The sequence below is a fragment of the Ovis canadensis genome, chromosome 15, assembly GCF_042477335.2.
Source record: "Ovis canadensis isolate MfBH-ARS-UI-01 breed Bighorn chromosome 15, ARS-UI_OviCan_v2, whole genome shotgun sequence".
Taxonomy (NCBI): Eukaryota; Metazoa; Chordata; class Mammalia; order Artiodactyla; family Bovidae; genus Ovis; species Ovis canadensis.
The window spans coordinates 56,795,422-56,818,380 of record NC_091259.1 but is presented as its reverse complement, the minus strand read 5'-3'; the positions used below and the strand labels follow the sequence as shown (position 1 = coordinate 56,818,380).

General features: G+C 38.8%; 1 protein-coding gene and 1 pseudogene across 1 annotated transcript; both read right to left on the bottom strand.

Moving 5' to 3' along the window:
- Positions 1-1,604: 1,604 nt before the first annotated feature.
- On the bottom strand, positions 1,605-10,080 carry LOC138420160 (olfactory receptor 51V1-like; annotated as a pseudogene).
- A 4,393-nt stretch (positions 10,081-14,473) lies between these two features.
- Positions 14,474-20,317, bottom strand: LOC138420392 (olfactory receptor 51G2-like). The gene is made up of 2 exons (XM_069553581.1): positions 20,203-20,317; positions 14,474-15,785 (listed from the first exon to the last, which is right to left on the bottom strand). The coding sequence occupies exon 2, from the start codon at positions 15,741-15,743 to the stop codon at positions 14,784-14,786; it is 960 nt and encodes a 319-aa protein (XP_069409682.1). The 5' UTR covers positions 15,744-15,785; positions 20,203-20,317; the 3' UTR covers positions 14,474-14,783.
- Between the last annotated feature and the right edge of the window lie 2,642 nt (positions 20,318-22,959).

Genomic DNA, 22,959 nt, shown 5'->3' with positions numbered 1-22,959 from the left:
CTTTTTCACCTTGCTTATAGTTTCCTTTGTTGTGCAGAAGCTTTTAATTTTAATTAGATCCCATTTGTTTATTTTTGCTTTTATTTCCAGTATTCTGGGAGGTGGATCATAGAGGATCCTGCTGTAATTTATGTCGGAGAGTGTTTTGCCTATGTTCTCCTCTAGGAGTTTTATAGTTTCTGGTCTTACATTTAGATCTTTAATCCATTTTGAGTTTATTTTTGTGTGTGGTGTTAGAAAGTGATCTAGTTTCATTCTTTTACAAGTGGTTGACCAATTTTCCCAGCACCACTTGTTAAAGAGATTGTCTTTACTCCATTGTACATTCTTGTCTCCTTTGTCAAAGATAAGGTGTCCATATGTGTGTGGATTTATCTCTGGGCTTTCTATGTTGTTCCATTGATCTATATTTCTGTCTTTGTGCCAGTACCATAGTGGCTTGATGACTGTGGCTTTGTAGTAGAACCTGAAGTCAGGCAAGTTGATTCCTCCAGTTCCATTCTTCTTTCTCAAGATTGCTTTGGCTATTCGAGGTTTTTTGTATTTCCATACAAATCTTGAAATTATTTGTGCTAGTTCTGTGAAAAATACTGCTGGTAGTTTGGTAGGGATTGCATTGAATCTGTAGATTGCTTTGTGTAGTATACTCATTTTCATTATATTGATTCTTCTGATCCATGAACATTGTATATTTCTCCATCTATTAGTGTCCTCTTTGATTTCTTTCATCAGTGTTTTATAGTTTTCTATGTATAGGTGTTTAGTTTCTTTAGGTAGATATATTCCTAAGTATTTTATTCTTTTCGGTGCAATGGTGAATGGAATTGTTTCCTTAATTTCTTTTTCTACTTTCTCATTATTAGTGTATAGGAATGCAAGGGATTTCTGTGTGTTGATTTTATATCCTACAACTTTACTATATTCATTGATTAGCTCTAGTAATTTTCTGGTGGAGTCTTTAGGGTTTTCTATGTAGAGGATCATGTCGTCTGCAAACAGTGAGAGTTTTACTTCTTCTTTTCCAATTTGGATTCCCTTTATTTCTTTTCTGCTCTGATTGCTGTGGCCAAAACTTCCAGAACTATGTTGAATAGTAGTGGTGAAAGTGGGCACCCTTGTCTTGTTCCTGACTTTAGGGGAAATGCTTTCAATTTTTCACCATTGAGGATAATGTTTGCTGTGGGTTTGTCATATATAGCTTTTATTATGTTGAGGTATATTCCTTCTATTCCTGCTTTCTGGAGGGTTTTTTATCATAAATGGATGTTGAATTTTGTCAAAGGCCTTCTCTGCATCTATTGAGATAATCATATGGCTTTTATTTTTCAATTTGTTAATGTGGTGAATTACATTGATTGATTTATGGATATTGAAGAATCCTTGCATCCCTGGGATAAAGCCCACTTGGTGATGGTGTATGATCTTTTTAATGTGTTGTTGGATTCTGATTGCTAGAATTTTGTTGAGGATTTTGCATCTATGTTCATCAGTGATATTGGCCTGTAGTTTTCTTTTTTGTGTGTGTGTGGCATCTTTGTCAGGTTTTGGTATTAGGGTGATGCCTTAAAATATTCTTACTGATATAATAAAATCCAAAGTTTGCATTACATTTTCACGGAAAACCACTTCTTCATTCTACTTCAAATCTACTGGATCTTTACACTGTAGATGATTGTATTCATCAGGGGTGGAAAGCGAATATAGATGTTGCCCATAAGGACATGAACTAAAGGTGAGAGATGCTTTCTAAAACAGCATACCATGGTGAGACCAATGATGGGAATATAAAAAACCAGGACATCACTGATGTGGAGACAGGTATGCAAAGCCTTGAGTCTCTCTTTTTGAGATGCTATTTCCAGCACTGTATGCAAGATGAAAACTTAGGAGACAAGAATATGGACAGCATCCAACAACATGGTACAAATCACCAGAGCCAGGGCTTAGACATTGTTGAAGCAGATGTATGAGCAGGCCAGCTGGAGTAGGTCCTGATACAATCAGAAGGAGTGAAAGAGAAAGTGGGGTTGGCAGTAAGGAAAGACCTTCAAATGAATGATGATGGGAAGAATGAACAAAGCACTTCTCATCAAAATAGTCAGCATAAAGTGAATGACCCTTCTATTATTCAAGATTGATGTATATCTCAGAGGACTGCAAATTGCTATAAAGCAATCAAAGGCCATGGCAAGAAGGACTCCAGGCTCTGTGTCAGAAAGTTCATGAACAAAATAAGCTTGGGCAATGCAGGCATCTAGGCCAGTCTCCTGGCTGAGCCCCCAAAGGATCCCCAGCACTGTGTGCACTGTGGTCAGCCCCATGCACAGGTCAGTGAGGGCCAGCATGGCCAGGAAGTAGAACATGGGCTCATGCAGGCTCTGCTCAGTACAGATCACATGCAGCACCAGGCAGTTTCTGAGGAAAACCACAGCATAGATCAAGGAAAAGGAACTGAAAACCAGGGACAGTACTGCTCTAGGCCAGGAAACCCTGCAAGAATGAATATCGAGGAGTTGATAATGAAAGCAAAGAAGCAGACATGGATATTTGAAGGTAATTTCCAAAATAAGATAAATGTTTGTTTACAGTCAGATATAGCAGAGCTACTTGGAATGTAGCACAGGTAAAGCTAATTGTAGATCTCCAGAGAAACTGTATACTATAGAAGGAACTCCAGCACAAGATGACTTCACAAGGAACTTCCTTGATATTAGTCTCAGAAGTTATAGAAAGTGAAGTCAAAGTGAATTTGCTCAGTTGTGTCCGACTCTTTGCGACCCCATGGACTGTAGCCTACCACACTCCTCTGTCCATGGGATTTTCCAGGCAAGAATACTGGAGTTGGTTGCCATTTCCTTCTCCAGAGGATCTTCCCAACCCAGGGATAGAACCCAGGTCTCCCACATTGTAGGCAGATGCTTTACTGTCTGAGCCACCAGGGAAGTCCAAGGTTATAGAAGCAAATCAAAGTCCTGACTGTTTTAGACAAACTCAATTTATGGAAAAACTTCATTCCCTTTCAGTCTCTCTGAGCCACTGGCAGCACACACCACACCACACCAGGCTGCAGTGACTACAGTTATTTAGAGCACTGTGTCCTGCTCTGCTGCTCCTCAGAGTCATCTGCACACTCTCATCCCTAGTCCTTGAGCCCAGGCAGTCAGAATGCTCAGGTTTATGAGGAAGGAACGTAGAGGACTGATTGTGTGGGTGGAGTGAACCCAGGCTCCTGGGAGACCACTGTTCTCTCGGGTGGATAATGCAAGTGAGAGATTCTGTGTGGTCTCTTCCAAGCTAATATTTAATATTTCCCAGGATTGTGAGGGATGGGTGAATAACAGCATTTTCCCCAGAGTTCACAAGTCTTTTCTAGTCTTAGAGAAAGACTCACTGCACTAAGGAGAAGGCAAGACATGACCATTCAATGGGAAAATAGAGTCTCAGAATTCTGAAGAATTTTTACCTTTATTTCAGTCTGAAATCAACACAAATGTTTACAGAGGCTCATTTCTCCTAAATTTTACTTTCAGTTTTCACTGAATTCCTCAGTAAAAATTTCTTTCTTTTCTGAATCCCTGTGAAAGTAAAAGCCACTCAGTCATTTCCGACTCTTTGTGACCCCATGGACTGAATTCTCCAGGCCAGAATACTGGAGTCGGTAGCCTTTCCCTTCTCCAGAGGATCTTCCCAAACCAGAGATCAAACCCAGGTCTCCTGCATTGCAGGCAGATTCTTTACCAGCTGAGCCTCCCTGAGAAATGTATTTCCAGTCTGACAGAAATAATATAAAGAGCCTGTATAAAAAATATTTTTTAAAATGCTGTAAAACATGCCATATTTTAAATCATTCACTTATTTATTGGTTCTACATAGTTAATTATGCATTTACATGTAAAATACTTAAATATTTCTCTTCTTTGTATGTGTAATTATTGGCAAATACTAGGTATGAAAACTTTGATAACTATTTTTATTTAAATTTATTTTTTTTCCTCAAAGACATATTCACTTAGCCTTTTTTATGGAAAAAATTCAAGTATAGCATAAAAATATTTTTCTCAATATATTTGAGAACAAGTTTGCTATCTGATATTTCATAACTCCCAAATTCTATAGTGTATTTTTTCTGCAAACAAAGATATAATCCTAGGTAACTATATAATCATCAAATAATGAAATTAACATTGGCAATTTAGTACCATGGAATTTTAAGAACCCATGCAACTTTTTTCAATTGCACCCTTAGGGTAATTTATAATAAAAACAATAATAACAAAAGAAATTCAGAATCATCTGTGACATTAATAAGCCTGTCTTGAGACTCTTGCCAGTGGCTCTTGTTCAGTTCAGTAGCTCAGATCTGTCTGGATCTTTGTGACCCCATGAATTGCAGCATGCCAGGCCTCCCTGTCCATCACCAACTCCTGGAGCTTGCTCAAACTCATGTCCATCTCTGGACATAGCTGGTCTTTTATTTTCAAATTTCTAAGCAGAGATTTGTATAAATGTTGAAACATAACTCTTCAAGTGTGAGTTTAAACTCAGACTAAAATATCTTAGAATTAAAATGAAGCTTTTAGACCTTTGACATTCACCAGTATCTTATTAATGAGGTTCGAGTAACTGTGAAAAGATAAGAACTTGTCAAGGAATCATGTCATGTGAGCCTCATTGTACACCACAATTTGGGACCAGAACCACTATCGTCCATTCTTCCTTATTTTTTCCCCTCTGGACCTCAAGGATCTCTTAGCAGCCATTCATATATCTTCTACTCTGGACTTCTTCTTCCCAGAACCCAGTAGAAAATTATGCTGTTTTAAAGTATTTGTCAACCCCTCTTCAACAAAAACCAAGTCAGAAACTTTCTAGAAAACTCAAATGATCAAACAGCTGGTAAGAACAATTGAATTTTGAAGATTCACAAAATTCAACATTCAGTCTGGGGGCTTTTGTTGTTGTTACTCATTAGTTTTGTTTTCTTCAGCCATTGACTTAGAGTTGAAAGTTGTAGTGAAAACTAAAGTGTCTGGTGATACATATTCTTGTATTCAACTGCTTTCCAATAATATTCCCCTGATGTATACTGCTACTCTTCTGAAGATAGCTATGTACAGGTGTAATCTTTTGAAGTTGTATTTCACTTTACTGTAAAATCATGCTTTTATCTGTAAGGTCCCCTCAACTCTGTAAAATTGGGATATCAAATTTTATTATGCCTGGTTTCCAAATAAATATATAGCATCTTCGAGAAGGGAAGATAATAACTTGCCTGAATCCTCTTATTTATAATGATAAAGAGTGAATGCAGGACTGGCACACAGTTTTTGCTGATTTTGTCAGTCAGTTTCTGAGTGTTTTAGCATATGGTAAATACATAAATAATAAAGAAAAAGGAAAACACAGGGTAAGTACTCTGCTGTGGTAAAGAAAACTTTGAGTATTTAGAGGCCTGTGTGTGTGCTTAGTCACTCAGTTGTGTCTGACTCTTTGCGACCTAATGGACTGCAGCCCATCAGTCTCCTCTGTCCATGGATATTCTCCAGGCAAGAATAGTGGAGTGGGTTGCCATGCCCTCCTCCAGGGGATCCTCCCATCTCAGGGATCGAACCCTGGTCTCCCACACTGCAGGCAGATTCTTTATCGTCTGAGCCACCAGGGAAGCCCATTTAGAGGTCCAGTATGTCTTCCATCAGTGTATCTGCAAAGGTTAAAGTCTCCCTTGAAATCTTGATTTTTAAAAAATTTCCAATATGAGGCAGCTTCAGGTGTTCCCTTATCTGCAATGAAATAGTCTTAAACCCAAACTTTTGTTTAAATATATTTTTAAGAAAGTAATAACTGTTGAAGACCATTATTTATAGGTATTCACATTATGCCTGTCTTTAAAATAGATAAAATTGTTGCTACAGTGATGTGTCTTGAACAAGATAGATGCAAATAGAGCTAAATATTATGAAGAAAATGTGTCTTGATAGAAGATCTAGAACATGATAATGTTTTATATTAAGTGTTCTGGGGATAATTCCCAAGGAAGAAACAACTGGAATAAGATCAGAATGAAAGTAAGAAAGCTGCTATTTGAATGTGTGAGTGTATGTGTGACTATGAGTAAATTGCCTGTGCTTGTGTGTGTGTCTCTCTGTGTGAATGTGTTTATGTGTGTGTAGAATGGGGGTGGGCGAATAGATAAGCATCAAGCAAAGTAAAGGACCTACCCAGTGTAGCTGAGAGATAGAAATCTTCTATCTTCTGGTATAGCTAGTATATGGTTGCCAGCAAGGAAAGTGGTAGATAGAATCCAAATCCTAAGCAATCACCAAGAAAAACTGATTCGTCTTTAATGCCTGAATTCTGCATCAGCACCTACTACTTGGGGCTTCTCAGGTGACTCACTGGTAAAGAATCTGTCTACCAAAGCAGGAGACACAGGTTTGATCCTTGGGTTGAGAAGATCCTCTAGAGAAGGTAATAGCAACCCACTCCAGTATTCTTGCCTGGAAAATCCCATGAACAGAGGAGTCTGAGAGGCTATAGTCCATGGAGTCACAAAGATTCAGACATGACTTACCAACTAAGTATGCACACATTCTTAATATCTATGCAGTTCTGATCCTTACAGAGAATAATCTTTATGTAGTGAAATACATTATTGCTCTCTAAATGACAATTAAATTGAGTCAAGGAACATAGGGAAAGGCTAAGAGTTGAGACAAGTCTTGTAACCCCAAGTCTTAAGGTAATGTAGAAAAACTCTTTCCACAAAGCTAAGTTTTGAGACAAGATGGTAGAGAATCTGGCTGCAATGTAGGAGACCCTGGTTCAATTCCTGGGATGGGAAGATCCCCTAGAGAAGGGAAAGGCTACCCACTCCAATATTCTGATCTGGAGAATTCCATGGAATATATAGTCCATGGGGTCACAAAGAGTCAGACATGATTGAGCAACTTTCACTCACTACGGGTATAATAGATAGCTAGGGGGAAGCTGCTGTATAGCACAGTGAGCTCAGCTTGCTGCTCTTTGATGGTCTAGAGGAGTTGAATGCAGGGGTGGGAGGGAGGTTCAAGAGAGAGGGGATATATGTATATAGCTGATTTGTTGTATAGCAGAAACTAATGCAACACTGTAAAGCAATTATACGCCAATTAAATTTTTTAAATGTATATAATTATGTTTTTAATTCCTTTGGCTATAGACCTAGAAGTGAGATTACTGAATCATATGATAGTTCTAATTTTAATTTTTAAGGAATTTCTATATTGTTTTCCATAATGGCTACACTAGTTTACATTTCTATCCATAGTGTACACAGTTCCCATTTTCTCTACCCTTTAGCCATTTCTTTTTTTTTATAATAACCATTTTAACCAGTGTGAGGTAATATCTTATTGTAATTGTGGTTTGCATTTCCCTGATGATTAGCTGATTTCAGTGATCCATCCCACTTTCTCATATCATCAGTGGGAAATATTCAATTTCTATTTTCCTAATTTTTAATGCTTTTCTCAATTTAGAAAAAAAAAATGCCATCTTATAGCCACTGTATATATGGCCAAACCTGGAACAAGTCAGAAAATACAAGTCAGAAATCAAAATTGGGTTTTGATTATTTTTGGATAAATTTATTATCCTAAAGTTATATTTAAGATGGTTGGATGGCATCACTGACTTGATGGGCATAAGTTTGTTCAACACATCAGCTCCAGGAGTTGGTGATGGACAGGGAAGGCTGGCATGCTGCAATTCATGGGGTTGTAAAGAGTTGGACGTGACTGAGTGACTGAACTAAGTTATATCACCTTCCTATTGAGAGAATTAAGGAATGAGAGAATAATCTTAGGCATCAGTACCCCTCATGCCCATGCACAATGTTACTCAATGCATACTTTCCTCAGTGTGAATTAGATCTTCCACCTTAATGGAGTGCCAGTTAATACTCAGGTGTATCAGCAGATCTGAAGATAAGCTACAACAAAATAGTCATGCAAAACTATGCAGAGAAAAGGAATGATATATCATTGAATGTGTATATGTATGGGAGAGGGGAGGAAGGACCTGGCTTAACTTCCATCCTTTATTTCTTTTCTGGTCAGACATTCTATTACTCAGCTAGTCAGGCTGCATCTCTGCTGTTGTCTTTCACAGACTGCCTTTGTGTAATTAAAGCAATAGGTTGCTTAATTTTGATTTATCTATATTTTTATTATTTTCAACCAAAATTCTAAAGCAATAGACCTCGTTCCAAGGTCATCCACAATATCTGTTTTTACTTCATAAACTTAGACATGTTATAGATATAAAATAAAGATAAACTTGTATCTCTGGTAAAGGGAAGGGAAGGCCAACCATTGTGAAATATACCCACAGGCCTCTCCATAACACATCATTTCAAGGGAAAAGACTGCCAGAAATTTATCACAATTTGGGGAAGAGAATTCCTCTCCTCTCCAGCTCCTGCAGTCTTCCTACGTCATCTAAAGGTCATGGTTGAGTAGATTGAGGATGTGCAGTCAGGGAAGGACAAGGGAGCCTGATGAGGGCAAAACCAAAACATAAATCCTTGTCTTGGTTCATGTTCTTGATTGAATTTATTTCTAGGCATTTTATTATTTTCATATGGGATTAAAGTAGAATTACCTTCCTAGGTTCCTCTTCAAACATTTGTTGCTGGTGTATTGAGACACAACTGATTTTTTAGTGTTAATCTTATGCTTGCTACTTTGCAGAAAGTATTAGCTCTAGTAGCTTTCTTGTGGATTCTTTTTTCTCTATTTAGAATTATGTTGTCTGTGGATTAATATAGCTTTACTTCTTCCTTTCTAATTAAGATGCTTTACTCCTTTTTATTTTCTAATTTTCCTGGCAAGAATTTCTAGTACAGTGTTGAGAAGCTGTAATGAAAATGGGCATTCTAGTCTTATTCTTGATCTTAGGCGGAAAGCTTTCAGCATTTCATAGAGTATGATGTTAGCTATTCTTGTTTTTCAGTTGCTAAGTCATGTCCAACTCTTCGCAACCCTATGAACTGCAGCACACCAGGCTTCTCCGTCGCTATCTCCCTGAGTTTTTCCAAACTCATGTCCGTTGAGTTAGTGATGCCATCTGACATCTATCCTCTGTTGCCCCATTCTCCTCTTACCCTCAGTTTTTCCCAGCATCAGGGTCTTTTCCAATGAGTCAGTTCTTCGCATCAGGTGGCCAAAGTATTGGAGCTTCAACTTTAGCATCAGCCCTTCCAATGAATACTCAGGGTTGATTTCTTTAGGATTCACTGGTTTGATCTCCTTGCTGTCCAAGGGACTCTCAAGAATCTTCTCCAGTGCCACAGTTCAAAAGCATCAAGTATTCAGCACCCAGCCTTCTTTATGGTCTTACTCTTACATTCATACATGACTGCTGGAAAAACCATAGTTTTGACTATGCAGATCTTTGTCAGAAAAGTGATGTCTCTGCTTTTTAAAATATTGTCTAGGTTTGATATAGCTATTCTTCCAAGGATCAAGCATCTTTTAATTTGGGGGCTGCAGCTTCCCTCATAGCTCAGTTAGTAAAAAATCTGCCTACTATGCAGGAGACCTGGGTTTCATTCCTGGGTTGGGAAGATCCCCTGGAGAAGGAATGGCAACCCATTACAGTATTCTTGCCTGGAGAATCCCATGGACAAAGAAGCCTGGCAGGCTACAGTCCATGGGTTTGCAAGAGTCAGACATGACTTATCAACTAAACCAGTCACTATATGCATTGATTTTGGAGCCCAAGAAAACAAAATCTGACACTATTTCCAAATTTTCCATGGTGGACTGTGACAACTTGATGGTAGATGTGCCCCAGGGTAGCCAGCAACTTCTGGGCAGAGGATCGGTTTGAAGATGGCCAATGGCAGAGGTGAGGCCGGGGTGCCCTCTGTTCCTGGGCATCATCCAACGTCAGTTCCAGCCTTCTCTGGGCCCCCTTCCCAGCCATTCCAGAAGGGCCTTTACCTTGACCCCTGGTCACACATTGACCAGCTCCTGATGGCCAGTGAAAGTTTAAATGCTCAGTGAGGACCAGCAGTGGGACAGCCAGGGTGCCCGGCATGTCATCCAGCTATGCTGAGCAACTGAAGGGCATGTCCCTGCTAGTTAAGGCCTGAAAAAAATGTGGTCCACTGGAGAAGGAAATGGAAAACCACCTCAGTATTTGTGCCTTGAGGACCCCATGAGCAGTGTGAAAGGGCAAAAAGATATGACAGTGAAAGATGAACCCCCAGTTTGGTAGGTGCCAAGTATTCTACTAGGGCAGAGTGGAGAAATAGCTGCAGAAAGAATGAAGAGACTAAGCCAAAGCAGAAATGACACCCAATTGTGGTTGTATCTGGTAATGAAAGTCCAATGCTATAAGAGCAGTATTACATAGAAACCTGGAATATAAGGTCCATGAATCAAGGTAAATGGGATGTGGTCAGACAGAAGATGGCAAGAATGAACATTGACATTTTAGGAATCAGTGAACCAAAATGGACAGGAATTGGAGGATTTGATTCAGATGACCATTATATCTACTACTGTGGGGAAGAGTCCCTTAGAAGGAATGGACTGGCCCTCATACTCAAGAGTCTGAAATGCAGTACTTGGGTGCAATCTCAAAAATGGCAGAATGATCTTGGTTTGTTTCTCATGCAATCCATTCAACATGATAGTAATCCAAGTCTGTCCCCAACCTCTAATGCTGAAGAAGCAGAAGTTGAATGACTCTATGAAGACCTACAAGACCTTCTAGAACCAACAGCAAAAAAGGATGTCGTTTCATCATAGGGGACTGGAATACAGAAGTAGGAAGTCAAAAGCTATAACTGGAATAAAAGAGAAGTTTGGCTTTGAAGTATAAAATTAATTAGCGCAAAGGCTAACAGAGTTTTGCCAAGAGAACAAGCTGGTCATAGCAAACACCTTCTTCCAACAACACAAGAGACAGCTGTACACATGGACATCACCAGATGGTCAGTACTGAAATCAGATTGATTATATTCTTTGCAGCTGAAGATGGAGAAGCTCTATATAGTCAACAAAAACAAGACCAGGAGCTGACTGTGGCTCATATCATCAGCTCCTTATTGCAAAATGCAGGCTCAAATTAAAGCATGTAGGGAAACCCCCTAGGCCATTCTGTTATGAACTAAATCAAATCCCTTAACAATTATACAGTGGTGGTGACAAATAGATTCAAAGAACTAGATTTGGTAGACCGAGTGCCTGAAGAACTAAGGACAGAGGTTCATAACGTACAGGAGGTGATGACCAAAACCATCCCCAAGGAAAATAAGTACAAGAAGGAAATGTAATTGTCTGAGAAGGCCTTACAGATAACTGACAAAAGAAGAGAAGTGAAAGGCAAAGGAAAAAGAGAAAGATACACCCAGCTGAATGCAGAGTTCCAGAGAACCGCAAGCCTTCATAAGTAGGTGCACAGTATTCTACTAGGGCAGAGTGGAGAAACAGCTGCATGAAGAATGAAAAGCCTGAGCCAAAGCGGAAATGACATCCAATTGTGGTTGTATTTGGGTATCTTCTTAGGTGACTAGTGCAAAGAAATAGAGGAAAACAGCAGAACGGGAAAAAGTGCTCTGTGTCACAGCTTCCCAAAGGACAACTCAACACACATTGGCTAATTCCTTACAGTTTAGCTTGGGCAGCTCTTGTCAATGTGTCTTGAGTTCCCTTTGCTCCTTTGATCTTGCATTTGGAAATCCTGAGAATATATACTACATCTTATTCCACCTGGAGAGAACTGACTAAAATTTTTTTTGCAAAAGTATGTTTGAAGGGAATCTAAATATCTGTACCATATACACCTGCTGTTTTTGTTATATAGATGTGGGTATATAATGAATACTTTGCATACTCTAGTAAATCAGTTGCATGCATGCTGTCATAGCCAACTCTTTGCAACCCCATGGACTGCAGTCCACCAGGTTTCTAAACCCATGGGATTTTCCAGGCAAGAATGCTGGAGTGGATTGCCATTTCCTACTCCAGGAGATCTTCCCAACACAGGGATGGAACCCATGTCTCTTGCATCTCTTGGACTGTCAGGCAGATTCTTTACCACTGTGCCACCAGGGAAGTCGAGTACATCAATTCAGTTCAGTTCAGCTCAGTCACTCAGTTGTCTCCGATCCGTTGCGACCTCATGGACTGCAGCACACCAGGCTTCTGATCCATCACCAACTCCCAGAGCTTGCTCAAACTTACGTCCATCAAGTTGGGGATACATCTAACCATCTCATCCTCTGTCCTTCCCTTCTCCTCCTGCCTTCAATCTTTCCTAGCATCAGGGTCTTTTCTAGTGAGTCAGTTCTTCACATCAGGTGGGCAAAGTATTGGAGCTTCAGCTTCAGCATCAGTCCTTCCAAAGAATATTCAGGACTGATTTCCTTTAGGATTGACTGGTTGGATCTCCTTGCAGTCCAAGGGACTCTCAAGAGTCTTCTCTAACACCACAGTTCAAAAACATCAATTCTTTGGTGCTCAGCTTTCTTTATGGTCCAATTCTCACATCCATACATGACTACTGGATAAACCATAGCTTAGGCTATATGGACCTTTGTTGCCAAAGTAATGCTTCTGCTTTTTAATATGCTGTCTATGCTGGTCATAATTTTCTTCCAAGGAGCAAGTGTCTTTTAATTTCCTGGCTGTAGTCACCATCTGCAGTGATTTTGGAGCCCAAGAAAGTAAAGTCTGTCACTGTTTCCATTGTTTCCCCATCTATTTGCCATGAATTGATGGGATCAGATGCCATGATCTTCATTTTTTGAATGTTGAGTTTTAACCCAGCTTTTTGCTCTGGTTTTTCACTTTCATCGAAAGGCTCTTTAGCTCCTCTTCACTTTCTGCCATAAGGATGGTATCATCTGCATATCTGAGGTTATTGATATTTCTCCCAGCAATCTTGATCGCAGCTTGTGCTTCATCCAGCCTGGCATTTCACATGATATACTCTGCATATAAGTTAAATAAACAAGGTGACAATATAGAGCTTTGAAGTACTCCTTTCCCAATTTGGAACCAGTCTGTTGTTTCGTATCTGGTTCTAGTTGTTTCTTCTTGACCTGCATACAGGTTTCTCAGGAGGCAGGTAAGGTGGTCTAGTATTCTCATCTCTTTCAGAATTTTCCACAGTTTGCTGTGATCCACACTGCTTCAGTGTAGTCAGTGAAGCTAAAGTAGATATTTTCCTGGAATTCTCTTGCTTTTTCTGCAATCTAATGGATGTTGACAATTTGATATCTGGTTCCTCTGCCTTTTCTAAATCCAGCTTGAACATCTGGAGTTCTTGGTTCACGTACTGTTGAAGCTTGGGTTGGATTATTTTGAGCATTACTTTGCTAGCATGCAAGATGAGTGCAACGGTGCAATAGTTTGAACATTACTTGTCATTGCCATTCTTTGTGATTGGAATAAAAACTTATCTTTTCCAGTCCTTTAGCAACTGCTGAGTTTTCCAAATTTTCTGGCATATTGAGTGCAGTGAGTGTACTGTGTACATAAATTGCAGAATGCCTATTATCATGGTATATCATAAAAGTAGCAAAATAATACCACTTCTCAGCTGAATCTCACTTCTCTGCTTCCCTTTTTCAGTTCAAATAGTGACTAATAAGCTGAAATTTCACAGTTCATGACATGAAAATACCTTTATTATTAGAAGATTTGCAGTTATAATTAGCAACAATTTGAACCATGATTTTTCTCCAGGTGTCCCTCTTTCCCTAATTTATTGATCATAAAAAACTAGTTTCTGAGAATTTTTTTTCATGATTAAGAGGATATTTACCTATTAGATCATTAATGAGGTCCTAAAAGTGGCAAAAAACACTTCAGGGTAAAGTGCCCGTAGCAACATTTATCATATAACCATTACTATGAATACTTTTGCTTTAAAAATGTTTGATGAAAGCTTAATTTATTAAAATTATATGTTATGAGCCTTCTGAAGGAACAATCTACTTGCTTTCATTCTCATTATTCAAAAAATGGTGTTATAACTCTGGCCAAACATATTTGCTGTTTAAAAGTAGAATATTGAAACCATCTTTGAAATTAATATTGAGAAATAGAGGGAAACAGCAAAATCCGGAAATGCCCTAAAAAGGAAACTAAGAAGTACTCCTATGCTTGATTTTCACGTATCTAGAATTACATTTATTACCTTATGAATACTTCATTATTGCCAGTCTTCCTCAAAAATATAACCCAGGCATTCATTTATCCTTTAATTCAATAAATACAGCCAAAAACCTAATAAATAGAAAGTGCTATGTTAAAGAAAGGGGATGTAATTGTCAACAATAAATGAATTCATTCCCTCATGAAGATTATATTTAATGGAGATTTTCCAAAATACTTCTAATATCACTGAATTCCAAACATACCCATAACCCTATGTGTGCCAAATTCTCCTAAACTCCCAGGAAAAGCTTTATTTAATCTTTTTTTTTTTTTGATACATTCGTAAAGTTTGCAAGTAATTCTTTACAGTCCCTTTTCCATTTAGAATGACAATTCTCCCCTTGAGCCTTAAATTTTATGAACTTTTCTTCTAAAACAGAGGCTGGACTTTGTTTAATGAAAAACAAGTCACTGGTGTGGTTATTTCTTCCCATGACTGAGAACTTTCTGTGGAAGTCGTTGTGTGTCTCATCCCTGTCTTCTCCTCATTATGGGACTTACTTTATGTTCAGTGGCTCATTAGAAAACTATGATGGAGTCTTACATGCTTTTTCCCTCTCTACCAAAGACTTAACGATCCTGAGCATCTCTGATGTTGGTCCCATCTGAGCGGAAGAGGTGCAGCATCCTCAGTCGGATCTGCCTGGTCTTAATGGTATAAACCACTGGGTTGAGCACTGGAGGTGTGAGAAAGTGCAGATAAGAGAGCAGCACATGGCTGGAAGGGGAGGCTCGTCTGCCAAATCTGTGGATCATGGACAGGCCAATCATAGGTGTGTAGAAGAGCAGCACAGCACAGATGTGGGAGACACAAGTGTTGAGGGCTTTGAGGCGCTCGGCCTTGGATGCAATGGACAACACTGTCTGGAGGATGAGCCCATAGGACAGGACAATGAGCACAGAGTCCACCCCCAGTGTGGACAGCACCACAAAGAGACCGTAGACGCTGTTGATATGGGTGTCAGCACAGGCCAGCTTCATGACGTCTGGGTGCAGGCAGTAGGAGTGGGACAGCAGGCGAGTCCTGCAGTAAGGCAGCTGCTTCAGCATGATGGGGGCTGGGATGTGGAGGCCGATGCTGCGTACCACAATGGCTAGGCCCAGCCTGGCAATCCTGGGGCTCGTGAGCATGGTACCGTAGTGCAGAGGCTTGCTGATGGCTACCAAACGGTCGAAAGCCATGGCCAGCAGCACAGAGGACTCCATGATTGAGAAGGTGTGGATGAAGAAGAGCTGGGCCAGACACACATCCAGGGCCACCTCCCTGGCTCCCAGTATGTAGATGGAGAGCATGGTGGGCAGGGTGGAGGCAGACAGCCCCAGGTCAGTCATAGCCAACATGGACAGGAAGTAGTACATGGGCTGGTGCAGGGAGGGCTCTGACCTCACCACCCACAGGATCAGGCTGTTTCCTGCCAGAGCAGCCACATACATGGCACACAGAGGAATGGAGAGCCACCTGTGCACAGCTTCAAGGCCTGGCAGACCTGTGAGGAAGAAGGAGGTGCCAGTGTGGTTGGAGTCTGCCATGGTGACCTGAGGGGTGGAACTCCAAAAGCACAATCACACGTCCTAAAATTAAAAGATTACTGGGTCAGAACCGGTTCTATAAATTAATACATTGAAAAGATTCCCCAAAATGATTCTGTGATAATTACAGCCTTTTAATTTTTCCAAGTATTCCTCCTAGTTCATAGATCAGAAACCCTTAAAAAAACAAAAGTGAGTTTGAATTATTAGAAGAAATCATGCATATGTAGTAAGATTGGCTCTGGAGCCACACAACAAAATTTAACCCTAAATCAGAGTTTGAATCATGGTTCTTAAAAGGGAGTGAGACCATATTGATTCTAACTCTACATTATACATACTGGGAAATTAAATCCAGGATCCAGTGTAGTCAGTGTGTCTGATCTAAAAGCAGAGTTCAGTTTTCCTCACTCCTTGTCAGGATCTCCTTCGAATACTTTTCAGTAAGTACTTCTTTAATAAGGTGAACAGGAGAATTTTGCAGAGAGATACTTTCATACATACTAAAACATGGTTTCCTTTAACACATTAACACACCCGTGTGAGCACACAAATGAAGCCTTTCTACATGCAATCTAAAATGCCAAGTTATGGGCATTTACCCAAATATGATTCATTGTCTAATGCCTATGATTCACTGTCTTATATGCATAAGTATAATATATAAATAAAATGATTCCTAACTCATTGCATATTGAGCAGACACTTTAAAGATCATCAGTAACTATTCAGCATTATATTTATGAAATTATAGGGACTAGAAAAAGACATTTGTTTGCCAAGAAATCAGATTTTAGCTCCACTTAAAAAGTAATTTCTGGAGGAGGACAAAAATCTGAGAGTAGATCTTTTGTTTTCTCTGTGTTCTCTCCCTTGAATTTTGGCCATTTTGTCACTCCGTGCCATCTCAACCACCTTTCTATACTTTGCCCATTATGAGTTCCTTTTTGAGAATACAGTGAAAGAGAATTCAATTCGAAAGTTTTTTCACTTTCCTTCCTAATCATAAACAAAGGGAGATTACTGCAGTTTTCCAGAAATACAAAACATTAAAGAATCACAATGAAGGGTAATTTAATTTTGAGCAATCTTACTAAATCTTATACTCAGATTCTTTTTTTTCAGATGGTATTGGTATTTTTCCTTTATCACATTTCATTTTATATGCCAGGAGAAATGCAATCCAGTATTACTCTCTCTTTGAAAAGGTCTGCATATTTGTGAATTCTTTCACTTTTTCTTCTTCAGGTAAAAATATGTAGTTCATTACCTTTTTACTTCATTTAAAGTACTTTACAGAACATTTTCATATATACCATTTTAAAGCAATTCAAACTTCAGAATGTAGCAAATCAGTTTTTCCAGACAAAGCAACTTAATCATGAAGAATTCAAATACTTAACTTTCCTAAGTTTACATAGATAATAAAAGGAGGGAGGCTTTCCTCGTGGCTCAGGGGTAAAGAGTCCATCTGCCAATGCAGGGGACACGGGTTTGATTCCTGGTCCAGGAAGTTGCCACATGCTACGGAGCAACTAGGTCCATGCACCACAACTCCTGAGCCTGTAGTCTAGAGACCAGGAGTCACAATTACTGAGCCCACATACTGCAGCTACTGAAGCCAGCCTGCTCTAGAGCCCGTGCTCTATAGCAAGAGAAGCTGCTGCGGCGGGAAGCCTGCACACTGCAGCTGGAGAGTATCCCCAGTTTGCTGCAACTAGAAAAATCCCATGCAGCAACAAAGGCCCAACACAGCCATAAAGGAATAAATATAATTATTTTAAAAATAAATAAGTGAAAGGAGGATCCAGGACTGGAAGTGATTCTCTCTGACTCAGTGCTTTTTACCCTGAATATTGTTGCTTGGAAGACAAATGCCAGTCAAACAGACTTGAGGTACTCACAAATCTTACCTTTAAATCAAAGTAAACTAAAAACTCTCATGAATTCCTGTTTTTTAAAGTTCCTTCATAATGGCCTCTTCAGGTTTGTCTACTGTAATCTACTTTCTTACCACCAGATGAGATGCCTTCATTTTCAGTCAGTAATCAAACTGTCTGAGGCAATGTTCAAGATTCAGGAAATAGAATGATGAAAAAAATAATAAAATCTCAATAAAAAGAGATGCATGAGTCAATATTATTTCAAATATGTGAAGAAGATAAAACAATGTGGAAAGAGAAGGGGGTGTTACTTTAGACTTCCAGATTAGGTTGAAGTTCTCTGAGGAGGGGGCAATTGAAGAAAGCAGAAGGATGAAAAGGAACAAAAAAGTTGGAGATTTTTGTGTCTGTGATTAAGTGGTTGGGTTGTTGTTGTTGTTGTTGTTGTTGTTCAGTCACTCAGTCATGTCCTACTCTTTGTGGCCCCGTGGATTGCAGCATGCCAGTCTTTCCTGTCCTATACAGATGTATCAAGGAATACCTTATGTTACTAGCACACAGGTTAACTAGGAGGTAGATATCTACGATAGATGTAATTGCAACAGAAATAAGAGAGTTAGGCGAATCTTCTAGAACCAATACCATCACTTAAGAAAACTGTATTCCATTTGCTGGGACTTCAGTGATCAGGGTGGTATTATCTTCTGTGCTGAATATATAGCAAATGGCTCTGAAAGTGTGGACCCTGGGTTAGTGGTATCAGCTGCATGAGAAACTGTAATAAGTAAAAATTATTAGGTCCCACCCAAGCCTACTGAATGATGGTTTCTCAGGAAGAAGCCCAGAATTAAGGTGCTTTAACCAATTCTCCAGGTAATTCTGATGCAAACCGAAGTCAGAGAGTCATTGTGGGACATTCTTAGAAATAGTATTGCTTAGTAAACAGATGAGTGCAGTGCGCTTGAAGTCCCACTAAAACAAAAAAGTGGGGGAAAATCAAAAGGCATGAGTTAAGAGAAAAGGAACACTCAGACAAAGAAAGAAACCTTGCATCTTAGGGCTAAACTCTGAGATGGGATCAAAAAAGACAGCCACAAACTCAGAGTGTTTTAGTAGGATGTACCAAATGAGTTTACCATAGATCATTACAGATTAAAGAAACATGTAGAGATTATAATAAATAAGGATACTGTTTTAAAAAAATTTTTTTCAGGACTTCCCGGATGGTTCACTAGGTAAAGAATCTGTTTGAAAAGTATCACATTGTTAATAAGGTAATCTGTCCACTAAATTCTGTTGCTGTAGGAACGTGGACATGCTTTTTTATCCTTTTTACATACAGATTTATGAAATTTCTAGTCAGTTACTGAATTCTCATCCTATCTTCACCCCGGGGTTTCTTCAAAGTTAGAGAAGAATCTTTAACATTTCTTTAACAGACTGAAAGACCCTTTGCTTTACTCACAGGTTTTACACGTATAGGTAAAAGTACAATGAATGTCTCTAAAATAAGCAGATTCAGGGTTCCTGGCATTATTTCACTTACTTAGTTTTTGAGAAAATGGAGCTCTGAAAGAAGATGCACATATATGTAGTGTGTATTATTACTTTTTATGTTTTGTACTAAATTGACTGCCTAGAAGAGGGAAAGTTTTGTCTGTGTGTGTGTGTATTCATGTGTATGTGATGATTTTTCTTGTTTTAATTTTTTAAAAATGTATTTGCTAAGTGAAGGGATTTCATTGTAAGAAGCAGAATAATATGGTTGAAAAGTCTGGATACCTGCCTCTGGTTCAGGCTCCAGCAATAAAACACTAAATAAATAAACAAACAAAGCAACTTCAATAAAACTTGGACTTAACAAGAGCTGTTTCCATAAGAGTTAAGGATGCACTGTGAGCTTCTTCCTTATAGGAATTCCTCCTTTTGTTTTGTCCACAGATTTCCAACTAGGAGAAAACCTGTGGCATCAAGGTACAAAGCGGGAAGCCACACTGGATTTTCTAACACCAATACTTATTTTCTTCTGCAGGCACATTAAAGTGAAAATCTTGCTCAGTCATGTCTGACTCTTTGCGACCCCATGGCCTATACAGTTCATGGAATTCTCCTGGCCAGAATACTGAAGTTGGTAGCCTTTCCCTTCTCCAGGGTACTTTCCCTTCCCAGGGACTGGGTCTGCAGCATCACAGGCAGATTCTTTACCAGCTGAGCCACAGGGAATGACCATAGAATCCTTAGGCACGTTAGAATTCAGATCAACAGCATTGAGAGAGAATATTCTGCCGTGATAGTAATAGGGAATAATCAGAGGATAGACTTCGTGTTCATAAAGGATTCTCCTCTCACACTATATACACACACTCACATATACTATGCTAATTTCACTTCTCCCATCATCTAAAGAATGGAAACGGGTGAATTGTACTAATTCTCATAGTGTGTCAATCTGATAGTTTTACTTGAAGATAAACTAAGACAGTGGATAGAAGAGTTCCTAGTAGCCTATAAAATATTTAGAAAGTAAATAATAACTGTGAATATTGTCCATCCTTTAACTTAGAAAATTTACTTACCATATTCAAAATCCAAGGCACTTTTCAATGCTGATTCTTCAGAGATTTAGACAAAATTCCAATTAATGTTGATCACTTTAGGCTTATCAATTCACATCTTTTTGTTCACTTCCATCTTGCAAGGAGAAATAAACCATCTTTTCAAACTGTCTTCACAAACCAGCAATCCCCATACCATTCTGTTCCTTAAACTTTTCCTCACTTAAGCTTATCTCCCTTAAGGAGCATAGAATCCATCTGCCTAGAAATTCAGGTACACACATATCAGGCTGTATTTAAGACAGTGGGGGCTTTTGAAAATAAGTCACCAGCTCCTACTTGCCATTTAATTAGTTCTATCTGTTATGATAACACTTTTGAGAGATTCTTTAGAAAACCTATCCAATAGCTCTTGATAGTATCTGAAGATGAAGAGCCCCTTTTCTTCCTCTAAATCTTCAACATAATATCCTTTTCCAGGGTCTTAATTCAAAACATATTAACAAGTCCTTAAACTAGCACTAATAAGGAAACTTGGCAAATTGGGTTTTTTCCTTCTTTCCACTCCAAACCCCATAGATTGTTTACTTACCCAGAAGGAGATAAGATCTGAGAACATTTCCCACCCCTCTCCTGGGTACATTCCTGAATTTTCTCCCTTGATGAACACTCTAGGCTTTGGGGAAGCAATTGCTTTTAACCATGTCACTGCCAAACAAGTTTTGTAATGGGCCAAAGACTCTGTTGTGATTGGAAGTTCTTTGGACCTGCCAACGCTGAGTTTTTCAGTTACTGTGTCCCTGATTATTCCAATTAAAAAGCAATTGGTCTTTTTGAGAGTACAAGCTTCAACATCAGAAAGGCCTGAGTTGAAAAGTCTTTACTGGTAATTGTCTAAGATGCGCAGGCTCTTTTGGGCCTCATTTCTCATGACCCTAAAATATAACATTACTACCATTGGGAAGTAACAGATATATGATTAACATCAATGGCCCTAGGGTTAAACTGTCTAGGATTGAATCTCAACTCTGTCGCTTAATAGCTCAAAATATTTGGGTATGTCATTTAATCTCTCATTGACTCAGTTTCCTTATCCATGAAATTGGAATAGTGAAAAGAGCTAATTCACTGTATTTTTGAGGATTAAACCAGGTACTCCATTAAAAAATTTAAGACAATGCTTGTTGTTATTCAAATATTTGAATAATTATCTCTTATTTTAATATGATCATTATTTTATAATACTATAGTGAGTTTTTAATATAATAATATGTAAATCACTAATAAGTTATTTTAAAAGCACATAATAACATGAAATAAATTATATGATAATGATGGTCATACAAATGCAGCAAAGAAACTTTCTATTGTTGCCACAGAAATTTTAAAGTTCAATAAAATGAAAGACTTTCCAACTTTGAGGACATGTCAATTTAACATGAGTTAAATAGAAATTAGAAATTTAGCCACAGCATTGAAAACCAAGACAATTAATGCTACTATGAAATAATGTTTTGTAAAGTTCTTTGTTTCACAGTATAGGCAAAATAAAATGAAAGCTTAATTTTTGTAGACACACTTACTCGTCAAATCCCTGAGTATGAACGCAGAAAAATAGAGAGGCTTGAAAAATTTTCCACTTCAATTTCCACCTTCATGTTATATGTCATAAAGAAATAGTGGATATTAAACATATTCCAACTAATAAATAAATAACTCTAACTCTGGGCAAGATATGTAAAATATATCAAACCTTGAAAAACAAGCAGGAAGATCTTTGATTTCTTGTGATAAAGGAAACAAGATGTGAAATTCATATCCATCTGGGCTTTCTGCCTGACGGTGTTTTACAAGCTCAGACAGGGAAATTGAATGCAAATTTACAGCAGTTCTCTTCCTAATGGAGGAAAGTATTAGCCTGTGAGTGACAGACTTACTTGACCTAATGTTACCTAGTGTTACCAAATCCAAGCTCCCTCTGCTTACCACATATGAAAGTGAAAGTTGTTCAGTCTTGTCCAACTCTTTGGGACTCTATGGACTATACAGTCAGTCCATGGAATTATCTGGACCAGATTACTAGAGTGAGTAGCCTTTCCCTTCTCCAGGAGATCTTCCCAACCCAGGGATGAACCAACGTCTCCTGCATTGCAGATCGATTCTTTACCAGCTGAGCAACAAGGGAAGCCCAAGAATACAGAAGTGGGTAGCCTATTCCTTCCCCAGGGGCTCTTTCCAACCCAGGGATCAAACCAGGGTATCCTGCAATGCAGGCGGATTCTTTACCAACTAAGCTATCAGGGAATCTCAGCACATGAGAAATCAATAAATCTGAGAGACTAGGTGTTGAAGTAAGGAATATGACCTTATATAGGAAGCTAGCTGCTATAGAAGATGGCAGACTACTGTCTGCAAATAACATCTTATTGGGGTCTGGATGCCAGATTCTTTAATATAACACAGATGCAGGAGAAGGGGAAGGTGAGGAAGTAAAAGGAGGTCATTAATCTCACAAATATCTCCTGGAATGGCCAGTCTCAGGGAAGTGATGTGTTAATTTCTTCCTTCCTGTAGATATCTACATGTGGACAGGGTCCTGAACAAAGGCATTTTGGTTTAACATTCATAGAGGGGCAGGGTTCCCTATGGCAGGCCATTATGTATAGACAATATCATTTTAGTGAACAAAAGCAATGGTAAGCAAAGATTAAAGTGAAAGAAACAGATACAATACATAGTCAAAATTTGCTCTTCCCTATATCACTGGTACAGATTATG